Source organism: Oncorhynchus mykiss, chromosome 29 (genome assembly GCF_057628025.1).
Source record: "Oncorhynchus mykiss isolate SJ-2025 chromosome 29, ASM5762802v1, whole genome shotgun sequence".
NCBI lineage: Eukaryota > Metazoa > Chordata > Actinopteri > Salmoniformes > Salmonidae > Oncorhynchus > Oncorhynchus mykiss.
In genome coordinates this window covers 4,333,242-4,350,513 of record NC_143050.1, presented here as the reverse complement: position 1 = coordinate 4,350,513, position 17,272 = coordinate 4,333,242, and the positions used below count along the sequence as shown (strand labels likewise).

Here is a 17,272-nt window from a genome sequence, read left to right as displayed (position 1 = left end):
GTGTTTTATAACAGGTACTATCAGGTATGGTATCTTTATGTGTTTAACAGGTACTATCAGGTATGGTATCTTTATGTGTTTAACAGGTACTATCAGGTATGGTATCTTTATGTGTTTAACAGGTACTATCAGGTATGGTATCTTTATGTGTTTAACAGGTACTATCAGGTATAGTATCTTTATGTGTTTTACAGGTACTATCAGGTATGGTATCTTTATGTGTTTAACAGGTACTATCAGGTATGGTATCTTTATGTGTTTAACAGGTACTGTCAGGTATGGTATCTTTATGTGTTTAACAGGTACTATCAGGTATAGTATCTTTATGTGTTTAACAGGTGTGTTTTATAACAGGTACTGTCAGGTATGGTATCTTTATGTGTTTAACAGGTACTATCAGGTATGGTATCTTTATGTGTTTAACAGGTACTATCAGGTATGGTATCTTTATGTGTTTAACAGGTACTATCAGGTATGGTATCTTTATGTGTTTAACAGGTACTATCAGGTATGGTATCTTTATGTGTTTAACAGGTGTGTTTTATAACAGGTACTATCAGGTATGTTATCTTTATGTGTTTAACAGGTGTGTTTTATAAGAGGTACTATCAGGTATGGTATCTTTATGTGTTTAACAGGTGTGTTTTATAAGAGGTACTATCAGGTATGGTATCTTTATGTGTTTAACAGGTACTATCAGGTATGTTATCTTTATGTGTTTAACAGGTACTATCAGGTATGGTATCTTTATGTGTTTAACAGGTACTATCAGGTATGGTATCTTTATGTGTTTAACAGGTGTGTTTTATAACAGGTACTATCAGGTATGGTATCTTTATGTGTTTAACAGGTACTATCAGGTATGGTATCTTTATGTGTTTAACAGGTAATATCAGGTATGGTATCTTTATGTGTTTAACAGGTGTGTTTTATAAGAGGTACTATCAGGTATGGTATCTTTATGTGTTTAACAGGTACTATCAGGTATGGTATCTTTATGTGTTTAACAGGTACTATCAGGTATGGTATCTTTATGTGTTTAACAGGTACTATCAGGTATGGTATCTTTATGTGTTTAACAGGTGTGTTTTATAACAGGTACTATCAGGTATGGTATCTTTATGTGTTTAACAGGTACTATCAGGTATGGTATCTTTATGTGTTTAACAGGTACTATCAGGTATGGTATCTTTATGTGTTTAACAGGTACTATCAGGTATGGTATCTTTATGTGTTTAACAGGTACTATCAGGTATGGTATCTTTATGTGTTTAACAGGTACTATCAGGTATGGTATCTTTATGTGTTTAACAAGTACTATCAGGTATGGTATCTTTATGTGTTTAACAGGTACTGTCAGGTATGGTATCTTTATGTGTTTAACAGGTACTATCAGGTATGGTATCTTTATGTGTATTACATGTGTAGTGTATAACAGGTGTAGTGTATTATAGGTGTAGTGTATAACAGGTGTAGTGTATAACAGGTGTAGTGTATTACAGGTGTAGTGTATTACAGGTGTACTGTATAACAGGTGTAGTGTATTACAGGTGTAGTGTATTACAGGTGTAGTGTATTACAGGTATAGTGTATAACAGGTGTAGTGTATAACAGGTGTAGTGTATTACAGGTGTAGTGTATAACAGGTACTCTCAGGTGTTTTACAGGTGTAGTGCGTTACAGGTGTAGTGTATTACAGGTGTAGTGTATTACAGGTGTAGTGTATAACAGGTAATATCAGGTGTTTTACAGGTGTAGTGTGTTACAGGTGTAGGGTATTACATACAGGTGTAGTGTATACCAGGTGTAGTGTATAACAGGTGTAGTGTATAACAGGTGTAGTGTATTACAGGTGTAGTGTATAACAGGTACTCTCAGGTGTTTTACAGGTGTAGTGCGTTACAGGTGTAGTGTATTACAGGTGTAGTGTATTACAGGTGTAGTGTATTACAGGTGTAGTGTATAACAGGTAATATCAGGTGTTTTACAGGTGTAGCGTATAACAGGTGTAGTGTATAACAGGTGTAGTGTATAACAGGTGTAGTGTATTACAGGTGTAGTGTATTACAGGTGTAGTGTAAAACAGGTACTCTCAGGTGTTTTACAGGTGTAGTGTATTACAGGTGTAGTGTATAACAGGTGTAGTGTATAACAGGTGTAGTGTATTACAGGTGTAGTGTATTACAGGTGTAGTGTTTAACAGGTGTAGTGTATAACAGGTGTAGTGTATAACAGGTAATATCAGGTGTTTTACAGGTGTAGTGTATTACAGGTGTAGTGTATTACACGTGTAGTGTATAACAGGTAATATCAGGTGTTTTACAGGTGTAGTGTATTACATTTGTAGTGTATTACAGGTGTAGTGTATAACAGGTAATATCAGGTGTTTTACAGGTGTAGTGTATAACAGGTGTAGTGTATTACAGGTGTAGTGTATAACAGGTAATATCAGGTGTTTTACAGGTGTAGTGTATTACAGGTGTAGTGTATAACAGGTAATATCAGGTGTTTTACAGGTGTAGTGTATTACAGGTGTAGTGTATTACACGTGTAGTGTATAACAGGTAATATCAGGTGTTTTACAGGTGTAGTGTATTACATTTGTAGTGTATTACAGGTGTAGTGTATAACAGGTAATATCAGGTGTTTTACAGGTGTAGTGTATTACAGGTGTAGTGTATTATAGGTGTAGTGTATAATAGGTGTAGTGTATTACATTTGTAGTGTATTACAGGTGTAGTGTATTACATGTGTAGTGTATAACAGGTAATATCAGGTGTTTTACAGGTGTTGTGTATTACAGGTGTAGTGTATAACAGGTAATATCAGGTGTTTTACAGGTGTAGTGTATTACATGTGTAGTGTATTACAAGTGTAGTGTATAACAGGTAATATCAGGTGTTTTACAGGTGTTGTGTATTACAGGTGTAGTGTATAACAGGTAATATCAGGTGTTTTACAGGTGTAGTGTATTATAGGTGTATTGTATAACAGGTGTAGTGTATAACAGGTGTAGTGTATAACAGGTAATATCAGGTGTTTTACAGGTGTAGTGTATTACATGTGTAGTGTATTACAAGTGTAGTGTATAACAGGTAATATCAGGTGTTTTACAGGTGTAGTGTATTACAAGTGTAGTGTATAACAGGTAATATCAGGTGTTTTACAGGTGTAGTGTATTATAGGTGTATTGTATAACAGGTGTAGTGTATAACAGGTGTAGTGTATAACAGGTAATATCAGGTGTTTTACAGGTGTAGTGTATTACAGGTGTAGTGTATAACAGGTAATATCAGGTGTTTTACAGGTGTAGTGTATTACAGGTGTAGTGTATTACACGTGTAGTGTATAACAGGTAATATCAGGTGTTTTACAGGTGTAGTGTATTACATTTGTAGTGTATTACAGGTGTAGTGTATAACAGGTAATATCAGGTGTTTTACAGGTGTAGTGTATAACAGGTGTAGTGTATTACAGGTGTAGTGTATAACAGGTAATATCAGGTGTTTTACAGGTGTAGTGTATTACAGGTGTAGTGTATAACAGGTAATATCAGGTGTTTTACAGGTGTAGTGTATTACAGGTGTAGTGTATTACACGTGTAGTGTATAACAGGTAATATCAGGTGTTTTACAGGTGTAGTGTATTACATTTGTAGTGTATTACAGGTGTAGTGTATAACAGGTAATATCAGGTGTTTTACAGGTGTAGTGTATTACAGGTGTAGTGTATTATAGGTGTAGTGTATAATAGGTGTAGTGTATTACATTTGTAGTGTATTACAGGTGTAGTGTATTACATGTGTAGTGTATAACAGGTAATATCAGGTGTTTTACAGGTGTTGTGTATTACAGGTGTAGTGTATAACAGGTAATATCAGGTGTTTTACAGGTGTAGTGTATTACAGGTGTAGTGTATTACATGTGTAGTGTATAACAGGTAATATCAGGTGTTTTACAGGTGTTGTGTATTACAGGTGTAGTGTATAACAGGTAATATCAGGTGTTTTACAGGTGTAGTGTATTACATGTGTAGTGTATTACAAGTGTAGTGTATAACAGGTAATATCAGGTGTTTTACAGGTGTTGTGTATTACAGGTGTAGTGTATAACAGGTAATATCAGGTGTTTTACAGGTGTAGTGTATTACAGGTGTAGTGTATAACAGGTAATATCAGGTGTTTTACAGGTGTAGTGTATTACAAGTGTAGTGTATTACAGGTAATATCAGGTGTTTTACAGGTGTAGTGTATTATAGGTGTAGTGTATAACAGGTGTAGTGTATAACAGGTGTAGTGTATAACAGGTAATATCAGGTGTTTTACAGGTGTAGTGTATTACAGGTAATATCAGGTGTTTTACAGGTGTAGTGTATTATAGGTGTAGTGTATAACAGGTGTAGTGTATAACAGGTGTAGTGTTTTACAGGTGTAGTGTTTTACAGGTACCTTTATGCCTGGCCAGGTAGCGGCCCAGAACGATGATGAGACACAAGGTGACGAAGACCACCACCGCCACCACTCCTCCAATCAGAGCATGGTCTGGACCATGCTGCCCCATGGCGTTGGGGTCTAGAGAGGGTGGGGAGTAGAGGGAGGGTGGGGAGGAGGGGGAAGAGAGGGGAAAGGGAAGGAATAGAGGAGAGGGAGGGGAGGAGGGGGAAGAGGAAGGGTGGGGAAGGGAGGGGAAAGGGAGGGAATAGAAGAGAGGGAGGGGAGGAGGGTGGGGAGGAGGGGGAAGAGAGGGGAGGGGGAAGAGAGGGGAAAGGGAGGGAATAGAGGAGAGGGAGGGGAGGAGGGGGGAGGGTGGGGAGGAGGGGGAAGAGAGGGGAAAGGGAGGGAATAGAGGAGAGGGAGGGGAGGAGGAGGGAGGGTGGGGAGAGTGGGGAGGACAGGGGAAAGGGAGGGAATAGAGGAGAGGGAGGGGAGGAGGGGGGAGGGTGTGGATGAGGGGGAGGGTGGGGAGGAGGAGGGGGAAGAGAGGGGAAAGGGAGGGATAGAGGAGAGGGAGGGGAGGAGGGGGAGAGGGAGGGTGGGGAAGGGAGGGAATAGAGGAGAGGGATTGGAGGAGGGGGGAGAGAGGGGAAAGGGAGGGAATAGAGGAGAGGGAGGGGAGGAAAGGGAGGGTGGGGAGGAGGGGGAAGAGAGGGGAAAGAGAGGCGGATAGAGGAGAGGGAGGGGAGGAGGGGGAGGGTGGGGAGGAGGGGGAGGGAGTGGAGGAGGGGGGAGGGTGGGGAGGAGGGGGAAGAGAGGGGAAAGGGAGGGAATAGAGGAGAGGGAGGGGAGGAGGGGGGAGAGAGGGGAGGAGGGGGAGGGTGGGGAGGAGGGGGAGGGTGGGGAGGAGGGGGAGGGTGGGGAGGAGGGGGAAGAGAGGGGAAAGGGAGGGAATAGAGGAGAGGGAGGGGAGGAGGGGGGAGGGTGGGGAGGAGGGGGAGGGTGGGGAGGAGGGGGAAGAGAGGGGAAAGGGAAGGAATAGAGGAGAGGGAGGGGAGGAGGGGGGAGGGTGGGGAGGAGGGGGAGGGTGGGGAGGAGGGGGAGGGTGGGGAGGAGGGGGAAGAGAGGGGAAAGGGAGGGAATAGAGGAGAGGGAGGGGAGGAGGGTGGGGAGGAGGGGGAGGAGGGGGAGGAGAGGGGAAAGGGAGGGGAATAGAGGAGAGGGAGGAGAGGAGGGGGAGGGTGGGGAGGAGGGGGAGGAGAGGGAAAAAAGAAAGAGAGAGTTAAGCTGGTGAGCTGCTGTCATTTTCTCTCATTTGACATTTAAGTTATTTAGTAGACTCTTTTATCCAGAGACATTTACAGCAGTGAGTCATTTAACAGACTCTCTTATCCAGAGTCACTACAGTAGTGAGTCATTTAACAGACTCTCTGATCCAGAGCCACTACAGCAGTGAGTCATTTAGCAGACTCTCTGATCCAGTCACTTACAGTAGTGAGTCATTTAGCAGACTCTCTGATCCAGAGTCACTTACAGTAGTGAGTCATTTAACAGACTCTCTGATCCAGAGTCACTTACAGTAGTGAGTCATTTAACAGACTCTCTGATCCAGAGCCACTACAGCAGTGAGTCATTTAGCAGACTCTCTGATCCAGTCACTTACAGTAGTGAGTCATTTAGCAGACTCTCTGATCCAGAGTCACTTACAGTAGTGAGTCATTTAACAGACTCTCTGATCCAGAGTCACTTACAGTAGTGAGTCATTTAGCAGACTCTCTGATCCAGAGTCACTTACAGTAGAACCCTTTTGGGTTCCAGGAAAAACCCTTTTTTGGGGTTCTAGATAGCACCTTTTTGTTTTGTGTCAGTGAGACAACCACATATTGTAAGTGCTTTTTTCCCTCCTCAATAAAGTAGCAATCAGCAAAGTCAGAGTTAGAAGGAAAAGTCCAAATGTGAGTGTTATTGTCCTCAACACTCAGACGCTACGTGGAAATACTGCCACGTATTGTGAAGGCCGACAGAACACGCACATACATACCAACAGAGCTCAGACCTGCCACCCAGAGAGACAAAGATATTATTTTCTGACAAAATGAACAAGAGCATCTGACAAAATGTAACATTTTGTATTATTATTTTTAAACGAGAGAGAGACAGAGAGAGAGTGAGGGAGAGAGGGAGAGGGAGAGAGAGTGAGGGACAGGGAGCGAGAGAGAGAGAGAGAGAGAGAGAAAGGGGGAGTGAGAGAGAAAGCGGGAGAGAGAGAGAGAGAAAGGAAGAGAGAGAGAGAGAGCGAAAGGGGGAGAGAGAGAGAGAGAGAGAGAGAGCGAAAGGGGGAGAGAGAGAGAGAGAGAGAGAGAGAGAAAGGGGGAGAGAGAGAGAGAGAGAGCGAGAGAAAGGGAGAGAGAGAAAGGGGGAGAGAGAGAGAGAGAGAGCGAGAGAAAGGGAGAGAGAGAGAGAGAGAGAGAGAGAGAGAGAGAGAGAAAGGGGGGGAGAGAGAGAGAGAGAAAGGAGGAGAGTGAAAAAAAGGAGTAAATCAGTCTTATTGTTCAAGGACCCCTCCCCCATAGAGACATGGAAGGACAGCATAGCTCAATACAAGACCACATGGAGACCAAGACCACATGGAAACCAAGACCACATGGAAACCAAGACCACATGGAAACTAAGACCACATGGAAACCAAGACAAAATGGAAACCAAGACCACATGGAAACCAAGACCACATGAAAACCAAGACCACATAGAAACCAAGACTACATGGAAACCAAGACCACATGGAAACCAAGACAAAATGGAAACCAAGACCACATGTTTACTCGTAGGAGAAAGTAAACGGGAGCCTCCCAAATTGCAGCCTGTTCCCTATTTATAGCGCAGTGCCTTAGACCAGAGCCCTATAGGGGGTGCCATTTGGGATACAACCCCATTATGTATAATACTCAAAGATATAATTCCCTTGCTGTTGTTAAGTCATATGAGAAAATCTAAAAAGTCAAAATATAGTTTATTTTTTTTCTGTCACTCATAAGTCTAGTTAGCATCAGAAATGTTTGGGGGTTTTAAGATGCGATAGAACGCCTAGTTGATTTCTGAAGTAATCTGGGGTTGAAAGGACCCGCTGAGATACGGGAGGACTTCAGGAACGAAGAGAAGACATTATAATCAATAAATTATAATATTATAATATAATATAATTAGAATATAATATTAAAAGACATCGACTGAAATTATTATACATTTCAAAATTTGTCTTTGGAGTAGAATTAAGTGAAGGACTTTGTCTGAAAAAAGGAAGTAGCTAAAATGTGATTGAATCATGATTAGGGAGGAAGTGTTTCCCAGCCACCGTGCTTCTACACCTGCATTGCTTTGCTGTTTGGGGGTTTTAGGCTGGGTTTCTGTACAGCACTTTGAGATATCAGCTGATGTACGAAGGGCTATATAAATACATTTGATTTGATTTGATAGTCCTTATTATCTCGGCTTTGAGAAATCTAATTCTTAGTGGAAAAGGAATAGACAGAACCATTAACACAAATAACATAGAATATTCTCTGGAAGTCTGTATGTAAAACATGCTAAATGTCAGCTCGGGGATTCGATCCAGCAACCGGAAAAAGCTCTAACCACGAGGCTACCTGCCGCCCCAAATATATAGGAATATCCCAATATATATATATATATATATATATATATATATATATATATTGAATTATAATCCTCCAATACATAGTAGTCTAATGAATCATTATCCTCCAATATATAGAAGTGTATTGAGTCATTATCCTCCAATATATAGAAGTGTATTGAGTCATTATCCTCCAATATATAGAAGTGTATTGAGTCATTATCCTCCAATATATAGAAGTGTATTGAATCATTATCCTCCAATATATAGAAGTGCATTGAGTCATTATCCTCCAATATATGGAAGTGTATTGAGTCATTATCCTCCAATATATAGAAGTGTATTGAGTCATTATCCTCCAATATATAGAAGTGTATTGAGTCATTATCCTCCAATATATAGAAGTGTATTGAGTCATTATCCTCCAATATATAGAAGTGTATTGAGTCATTATCCTCCAATATATAGAAGTGTATTGAATCATTATCCTCCAATATATAGAAGTGCATTGAGTCATTATCCTCCAATATATGGAAGTGTATTGAGTCATTATCCTCCAATATATAGAAGTGTATTGAGTCATTATCCTCCAATATATAGAAGTGTATTGAGTCATTATCCTCCATTATATAGAAGTCTATTGAATCATTATCCTCCAATATATAGAAGTGTATTGAGTCATTATCCTCCAATATATAGAAGTCTATTGAGTCATTATCCTCCAATATATAGAAGTCTAGCGAGTCATTATCCTCCAGCGTGAGCAGAGATATAAATCATCAATTAGAAATAAATCAACATGAGAAAAATGATATACTGAACAAAATATAAATGCAACATGGTATTATTTAATATAATATAATATTTTAAATATGTTTTTGTTGTTGCAGTTCATATGAAGAAAATCAGTTAATTAAAAATAAATAAATGAGGTCCTAATCTATGGAAATACAGACATGCATCTGTAGGTCACAGAAACCGGAATAAAAAACGGGCCTCACAACGGGCTGAGGATCTCGTCACGGTATCTCTGTGCTTTCAAATTGGTATCTCTGTACACCCTGTTAGGGGCCTAGATGTCCTCTTATGTACACCCTGACAGGGGCCCAGATGTCCTCTCTGTACACCCTGTTAGGGGCCTCTGTCCACTCTGTCTCTCTGTCCGCTTTCTGTCTCTCTGTCCTACCTCTGTCTCTCTCTTCGTCTCTGTCTCTCTCTTTGTCCTCTCTCCCTCTCTCTCTCCGTCTCTCTGTACCCTCTCTCGCTCTCTGTCTCTGTCCTCTCTCTCACTGTCCTCTGTCCCTTTCCTCTCTCTCTGTCTCTGTCCTCTCTCTGTCTCTGTCCTCTCTCTGTCCTCTCTCTGACTGTCCTCTGTCTCACTGTCCTCTGTCTCTGTCCTCTGTCTCTGTCCTCTCCCTCTCTTTACTTCTATCCTTATCCCCCCTATCATTTTTTTTCTCTCCCTTTTTCGAAGGTCCAAGTGGTGCCAATTCAACATTCCTCAGCTGTCCGCTCTACTGACCAAGCCGGACGGCAACAGAGTGACCACAAGGTGTGTGTGTGGTCAAGTGTGACAGCCAGGTCTTTGGGACTGTGGAGGGTTATGGAGTGATACAAAGCCTGCTGCTCACCTATTTAGAGAGAGAGAGACGGATGGGGTATAGACAGAGAGAGAGAGAGAGAGAGAGATGGATGGGGGTATAGACAGAGAGAAGGATGGGGTAGAGAGAGAGAGAGAGAGAGAGAGAGAGAAAAATGTCCTCATGTGTGCTACCTATATCCCCCCAGTAGAATCCCCATACTTTAATGAAGACAGCTCCTCCATCCTGAAGGGGGAAATCAATCATTTCCAGGCCCAGGGACATGTACTACTAGTCTGTGGTGACCTAAATCCCAGAACTGGACAAGAACCTGACACCTTCAACACAGGGGGACAAGATACAAACCGTGTAGTTCTTCCCTCCGTAATCAAACAGACCAAACCTATAGAGACAAAGTGGAGTTTTAATTCAACGGCTCAGAGACATCTGTGGGTCTACAGACAACCAGGGACTACAAAGGGAACGTCACGGACAAGCTAAACACCTTCTTCACCCGCTTTGAAGATAATACAGTGCCACCCGACGCGGGCCGCTCCCGAGGACTGTGGGCTCTCGTTTATCGTGGCTGACATGAGTAAGACATTTAAGCACGTTAACCCTCGCAATGCTGCCGGCCCAGAAGGCTTAGCTGCGTCCTCAGAGCATGTCCCCACTTGCGTCAAGATTTCCACCATTGTTCCTAAGAGAGTAACTGAACTAAATGACTATCACCCCGTAGCCTCTGTCATCATGAAGTGAGGGATCATATCACCTCTTACCTGACACCCTAGACCCACTTCAATTTTCATACCGCTCCATTCACACTGCACAGGATCAGCAAAGTGGAGATGTTGGCCCGTCCAGGACCCACAGAGCGGGGGTTCAGACCCAGGGCCTCCAGCTTAATGATGAGCTTGGAGGGTACTATGGTGTTGAATGCTGAGCTGTAGACAATGAACAGCATTCTTACATAGGTATTCTTCTTGTCCAGATGGGGTAGGGCAGTGTGCAATGTGAATGGAGCGGTATGAAAATTGAAGTGGGTCTAGGGTGTCAGGTAAGAGGTGATATGATCCCTCACTTCATGATGACAGAGGCTACGGGGCGGGACGATAGTTCCTCTTCAACCTCAAGAGGCTGAAGAAAATTTGGCTTGTCACCTAAAACCCTCACAAACTTTTGCAGATGCACCATTGAGAGTATTCTGTCGGGCTGTATCACCGCCTGGTACGACAACTGCAGGGGTCTCCAGAGGCTGGATTCACTAAATACGGGGGGGAAAAGTAAGATGTTTCCTTAAAAAAAATAACAAGTCCTTTTGTAAATTTTTTTTTTTTTTTTTGTAAATATCTTCTTATGTGACAAGGATGATATTATTATAATTTATAAACAAAATAAAAAAAACACATTATTTTTCACACATTATCAAAAACAAAAATAAGAACTTCAGTAAACATGTGGAAGAAAAGTTTGGTTGATTATTGCAGAAACCAGGATGGGTGAGAGTGGCCGAGTCTTTCTCTGCCGTCGGGGGTCAGTGACACCATTAATAAAGAGAGGTCCGACATGATGAAGAAGGAGGGAGATGAAGAAGACTGAAGGGGTTCTGGACCGGCTAGAGGAGAAGGTGATGTCCATGATAGGAGAGATGGTGGTAGAGGGGCTGCGCGACCGATAACTTAGGTAGCTAGCTAATGAGTAACAACATTAGCCAACAAAGCTAACGACGGCCCAGTTCTTCTATGCAAATTGACGAGCTAAAGCTAGCTATTTAACACTTCTAGAATATCGTAATATATTGTTAAAAGCTAGATAATGCACGTTTTAATTGGTTGTTGTGCTGTATTTAAATGTCCAGTAGGCAACTGTGAATCAGAATAAGGCTGTAATGGTAACAAAATGTGAAAAAAGTCAAGGGGTCTGAATACTTTCTGAATGCACTGTACCTCTTACATCACAGGATGGGTCTCTCTCTCTCGCCCTCTTTCTGTCTTTCCCTATCTCTGTCATCTCTCTCTCTCTCTTCACTTTTTCCTCTCTGTCCCACTCTCTCTCTCTCTCTGTCCCGCTCTCTCTCACTCTCTCTGTGTCCCACTCTCTCTCACTCTCTCTGTGTCCCACTCTCTCTCACTCTCTCTGTGTCCCACTCTCTCTCTCTCTGTCCCGCTCTCTCTCACTCCCTCTGTGTCCCACTCTCTCTCACTCTCTCTGTGTCCCACTCTCTCTCACTCTCTCGGTGTCCCACTCTCTCTCACTCTTAAAGAAGAAGTTACAGGTCTGTGAGAGCCAGAAATCTTGCTCGTTTGTTATTGACCAAATACTTATTTTCCAACATAATTTGCAAATAAATTCATTAAAAATCCTACAATGTGATTTTCTGGATTTTTTTTCTCATTTTGTCTGTCATAGTTGAAGTGTACCTATGATGAAAATTACAGGCCTCTCTCATCTTTTTAAGTGGGAGAACTTGCACAATTGGTGGCTGACTAAATACTTTTTTGCCCCACTGTAGGTCCTGGATGGCAGGAAGCTTCGGCTCAGTGATGTACTGGACCGTACACACTACACTCTGTAGTGCCTTACAGTCAGATGCCGAGCAGTTGCCATACCAGGCGGTGATGCAACCTGTCAGGATGCTCTCGATGGTGCAGCTGTAGAACCTTTTGAGGATCTGAGGACCCATGACAAATATTTTCAGTCTCCTGAGGGGGAATAGGTTTTGTTGTGCCCTCTTCACAACTGTCTTGGTGTGCTTGGACCATAATAGTTTGCTGACGATGTGGACACCAAGGAACTTGAAACTCTCGACCCGCTCCAGTACAGCACCACTGATGTTCAATGAGTTTGACACCCCTGCTTTAAGGCCTCAGTGATGGAATAGCTTCCTGAATCATTGAGTTTGACACCCCTGCTTTAAGGCCTCAGTGATGGAATAGCTTCCTGAATCATTGAGTTTGACACCCCTGCTTTAAGGCCTCAGTGATGGAATAGCTTCCTGAATCATTGAGTTTGACACCCCTGCTTTAAGGCCTCAGTGATGGAATAGCTTCCTGAATCATTGAGTTTGACACCCCTGCTTTAAGGCCTCAGTGATGGAATAGCTTCCTGAATCATTGAGTTTGACACCCCTGCTTTAAGGCCTCAGTGATGGAGAAGCTTCCTGAATCATTGAGTTTGACACCCCTGCTTTAAGGCCTCAGTGATGGAATAGCTTCCTGAATCATTGAGTTTGACACCCCTGCTTTAAGGCCTCAGTGATGGAATAGCTTCCTGAATCATTGAGTTTGACACCCCTGCTTTAAGGCCTCAGTGATGGAATAGCTTCCTGAATCATTGAGTTTGACACCCCTGCTTTAAGGCCTCAGTGATGGAATAGCTTCCTGAATCATTGAGTTTGACACCCCTGCTTTAAGGCCTCAGTGATGGAATAGCTTCCTGAATCATTGAGTTTGACACCCCTGCTTTAAGGCCTCAGTGATGGAATAGCTTCCTGAATCATTGAGTTTGACACCCCTGCTTTAAGGCCTCAGTGATGGAATAGCTTCCTGAATCATTGAGTTTGACACCCCTGCTTTAAGGCCTCAGTGATGGAATAGCTTCCTGAATCATTGAGTTTGACACCCCTGCTTTAAGGCCTCAGTGATGGAATAGCTTCCTGAATCATTGAGTTTGACACCCCTGCTTTAAGGCCTCAGTGATGGAATAGCTTCCTGAATCATTGAGTTTGACACCCCTGCTTTAAGGCCTCAGTGATGGAATAGCTTCCTGAATCATTGAGTTTGACACCCCTGCTTTAAGGCCTCAGTGATGGAATAGCTTCCTGAATCATTGAGTTTGACACCCCTGCTTTAAGGCCTCAGTGATGGAATAGCTTCCTGAATCAATGAGTTTGACACTCCTGCTTTAAGGCCTCAGTGATGGAATAGCTTCCTGAATCATTGAGTTTGACACCCCTGCTTTAAGGCCTCAGTGATGGAATAGCTTCCTGAATCATTGAGTTTGACACCCCTGCTTTAAGGCCTCAGTGATGGAATAGCTTCCTGAATCATTGAGTTTGACACCCCTGCTTTAAGGCCTCAGTGATGGAATAGCTTCCTGAATCATTGAGTTTGACACCCCTGCTTTAAGGCCTCAGTGATGGAATAGCTTCCTGAATCATTGAGTTTGACACCCCTGCTTTAAGGCCTCAGTGATGGAATAGCTTCCTGAATCATTGAGTTTGACACCCCTGCTTTAAGGCCTCAGTGATGGAATAGCTTCCTGAATCATTGAGTTTGACACCCCTGCTTTAAGGCCTCAGTGATGGAATAGCTTCCTGAATCATTGAGTTTGACACCCCTGCTTTAAGGCCTCAGTGATGGAGAAGCTTCCTGAATCATTGCCAATTGTGTCGAAAATAGGTTCATTACTCAAAGTTTTGATCAACACTAGTGACACCTGCTGGTCATTCACCAAATGATTATAGATGACGTCCCACAACCCCCGCTGTAGAAACAGCGTAACCTTTTTGTTTTCTACTGTAACCAATACAGAACCAAAATCAAACGCTTCGGACGTCATTGATCACATGCTTCTGATACACGGCTTAACGAGCTTCTAGAAGTGCAAGTCCTATAAAACACCAAAATATTAAATAAAATACTGTAAACACTTTACCTATCATCCAACCTGACAATCCCTTTATAGTAAAATATGGTGAAATACAAAACCCCTCTCCTTTCCGAATAGCGTTTACTTTTTTTGGTGCATTTTACTGTATCGAACTGTGTGTCATTACACAGACTCTGCTTTAATCCCGTATCGACCTCAGAGACTTGTGTCTGTCGGGTGATGAAGAAGAAAAGCAGACTCATTTCTCAGGCCTCTCTATGAGATTGATATGAATAATACAAGCTATTTCATTATCCCTCTCTCCCTCCCTTGCCTCCATGCCTGCCTCCCTCCCTCCCTTTCTCCCTGCCTCCATCCCTGCCTGCCTGCCTCCATCCCTGCCTGCCTCCATCCCTGCCTGCCTCCATCCCTGTCTGCCTGCCTCCCTCCCTCCCTGCCTCCATCCCTGCCTGCCTGCCTGCCTCCCTGCCTGCCTGCCTTTCTCTCTCTCTCCCCGCCTGCCTGCCTCCATCCCTGCCTGCCTGCCTCCATCCCTGCCTGCCTGCCTGCCTCCATCCTTGCCTGCCTGCCTGCCTCCATCCTTGCCTGCCTGCCTGCCTCCATCCCTGCCTGCCTGCCTGCCTCCATCCCTATGCAGTTTTCTTTCTATTCTAATCTCTGTCTTTTCCCCTGTCCCTCTTTTTCTCTCTCATCCATATAAATCGAAAGATAGAGAGAGGGTTAGAGGGAGTTAGAGGGAGAAGGAGAAGGAGAGAGAGCGAGAGAGTGAGACAGAGAGAGACAGAGAGACAGAGAGACAAAAAGAGAGGGTTAGAGGGAGAAGGAGAGAGAGAGACAGAGAGAGACAGAGATACAAAGAGAGAGGGTTAGAGGGAGAAGGAGAGAGAGACAGACAGAGACAAAGAGAGAGGGTTAGAGGGAGAAGGAGAGAGAGAGACAGAGAGAGAGACAGAGAGACAAAGAGAGAATGTTAGAGGGAGAAGGAGAGAGAGACAGAGACAGAGACAGAGAGAGACAGAGAGAGAGACAGAGAGACAAAGAGAGAAGGTTAGAGAGAGAAGGAGAGAGAGAGAGACCGAGAGAGAGGGTTAGAGGGAGAAGGAGAGAGACAGAGACAGAGAGACAAAGAGAGAAGGTTAGAGGGAGAAGGAGAGAGAGAGAGAGAGACAGAGACAGAGAGAGAGACAGACAGAGAGACAAAGTGAGAGGGTTAGAGGGAGAAGGAAAGAGAGAGAGACCGAGAGAGAGGGTTAGAGGGAGAAGGTGAGAGACAGAGAGACAAAGAGAGAAGGTTAGAGGGAGAAGGAGAGAGACAGAGACAGAGAGAGAGAGAGAAAGCGTGATACATGTTTCAGTCTCTAGCAGAACACATTAGCTTTTAATAAGGCCACAGCCATTCTGGCGTGATTTAATATTGGAGCGCGGCAGAGCAAAGTCCTCTTTTAATATTTATAATCCATCTCTCCTCTTCGAGCCATGTCCTCAAGAGTTAGTCTCCTTTAAATTAAAAGAGGTTTAGGGTGGGTCCATGCCAAGACCTACACTGAACTAGAAGTGTTTCGGTAAAACCCAGATGACCCTAACACCTTAGTAACACCTCTCCACTCAGAATAGGTGTTTTAGATGGTGTCAAAAACAGGTACATAAACCTCAGTAACTCACAACTCTTGGTTCATTTCAGGGAATTTGTGTTGGCAAGTGAGGGACAAACCTAAAGACCATTTCAGTACAAAACACTTCTGAATTGATTGACACGGACTGGATTTGACTGTTTACAACAGTATTGAGGTTGAAATAACACGTATTGTTAGTGATTGATTAAGGGACGTGCAATGAAAAGGGAAGGTTTTTCAGTGTGTGTGTGTGTGTGTGGTGTGTGTGTGGTGTGTGGTGTGTGTGTGTGTGTGTGTGGTGTGTGTGTGGTGTGTGTGTGTGTGTATGTTGTGTGTGTGTGTGTGTGTGTGTGAGAGTGTGTGTGTGTGTGTGTGTGTGTGTGTGTGTGTGTGTGTGTGTGTGTGTGTGGTGTGTGGTGTGTGTGGTGTGTGGTGTGTGTGGTGTGTGTGTGTGGTGGGTGTGGTGTGGTGTGTGTGTGGTGTGTGTGTGGTGTGTGTGTGGTGTGTGTGTGGTGTGTGTGGTGTGGTGTGTGTGTGGTGTGTGTGTGTGGTGTGGTGTGTGTGTGCTGTGTGTGTGTGGTGTGTGTTTGTGTGTTTGTGTGTGTGGTGTGTGTGGTGTGTGGTGTGTGTGGTGTGTTTGTGTGTGTGGTGTGTGGTGTGTGTGGTGTGTGGTGTGTGTGGTGTGTGTGTGTGTGTGGTGTGTGTGTGTGTGTGGTGTGTGTGTGTGTGTGGTGTGTGTGGTGTGTGTGGTGTGTGTGGTGTGTGTGTGTGTGTGTGTGTGTGTGTGTGTGTGTGTGTGTGGTGTTCCAGAGAACATCTCAATAAGAACTCAAATGGAGGAGGCAGACACCATGGACCCATAACCCTGTTGGACACACTCGCACACACACACACTCGCACACACACACACACACACACACACACACACACACACACACATAATCTGAAATACTCCGACACAAACCCACACTCTGACACATACAAACACAAACTAACACACACACTACCACACAAATGCACACACACACACACACACTCGCGCGCACACACACACACACACACACACACACACACACTCGCACACACACACACACACACACACACACACACACACACACACACACACACACACACACACACACAGTGTCTTGTATCAATATAACAAGTTCTTCAGTGTCTTGGATCAATAGAACACGTTCCACGTTGTCTTGGATCAATAGACCATGTTCCTAAGTGTATTGAATCAATATACCTTTTCTTCAGTGTCTTGGATCTATGGAACATGGTACTCAATGTCTTGGGTCAGTAGAACACCTTCTGTGGTGTCTTGGATCAACAGAACATGCTCATCAGTGTCTTGGATCAACAGAACATGCTCATCAGTGTCTTGGATCAATAGAAC

General features: G+C 43.4%; 1 protein-coding gene across 4 annotated transcripts in view; it reads right to left on the bottom strand.

Annotated features, from left to right (window-relative positions):
• Positions 1-17,272, bottom strand: part of LOC110510278 (cell adhesion molecule 2) — a 763,418-nt gene that overhangs the window by 25,889 nt on the left and 720,257 nt on the right. For all 4 annotated transcript variants that reach the window (XM_036967531.2, XM_036967528.2, XM_036967529.2 and 1 more), the window contains one exon: positions 4,448-4,570. In XM_036967531.2, coding sequence (XP_036823426.1) covers positions 4,448-4,570 — 123 coding nt within the window. The remainder of the gene's footprint in view (positions 1-4,447; positions 4,571-17,272) is intronic.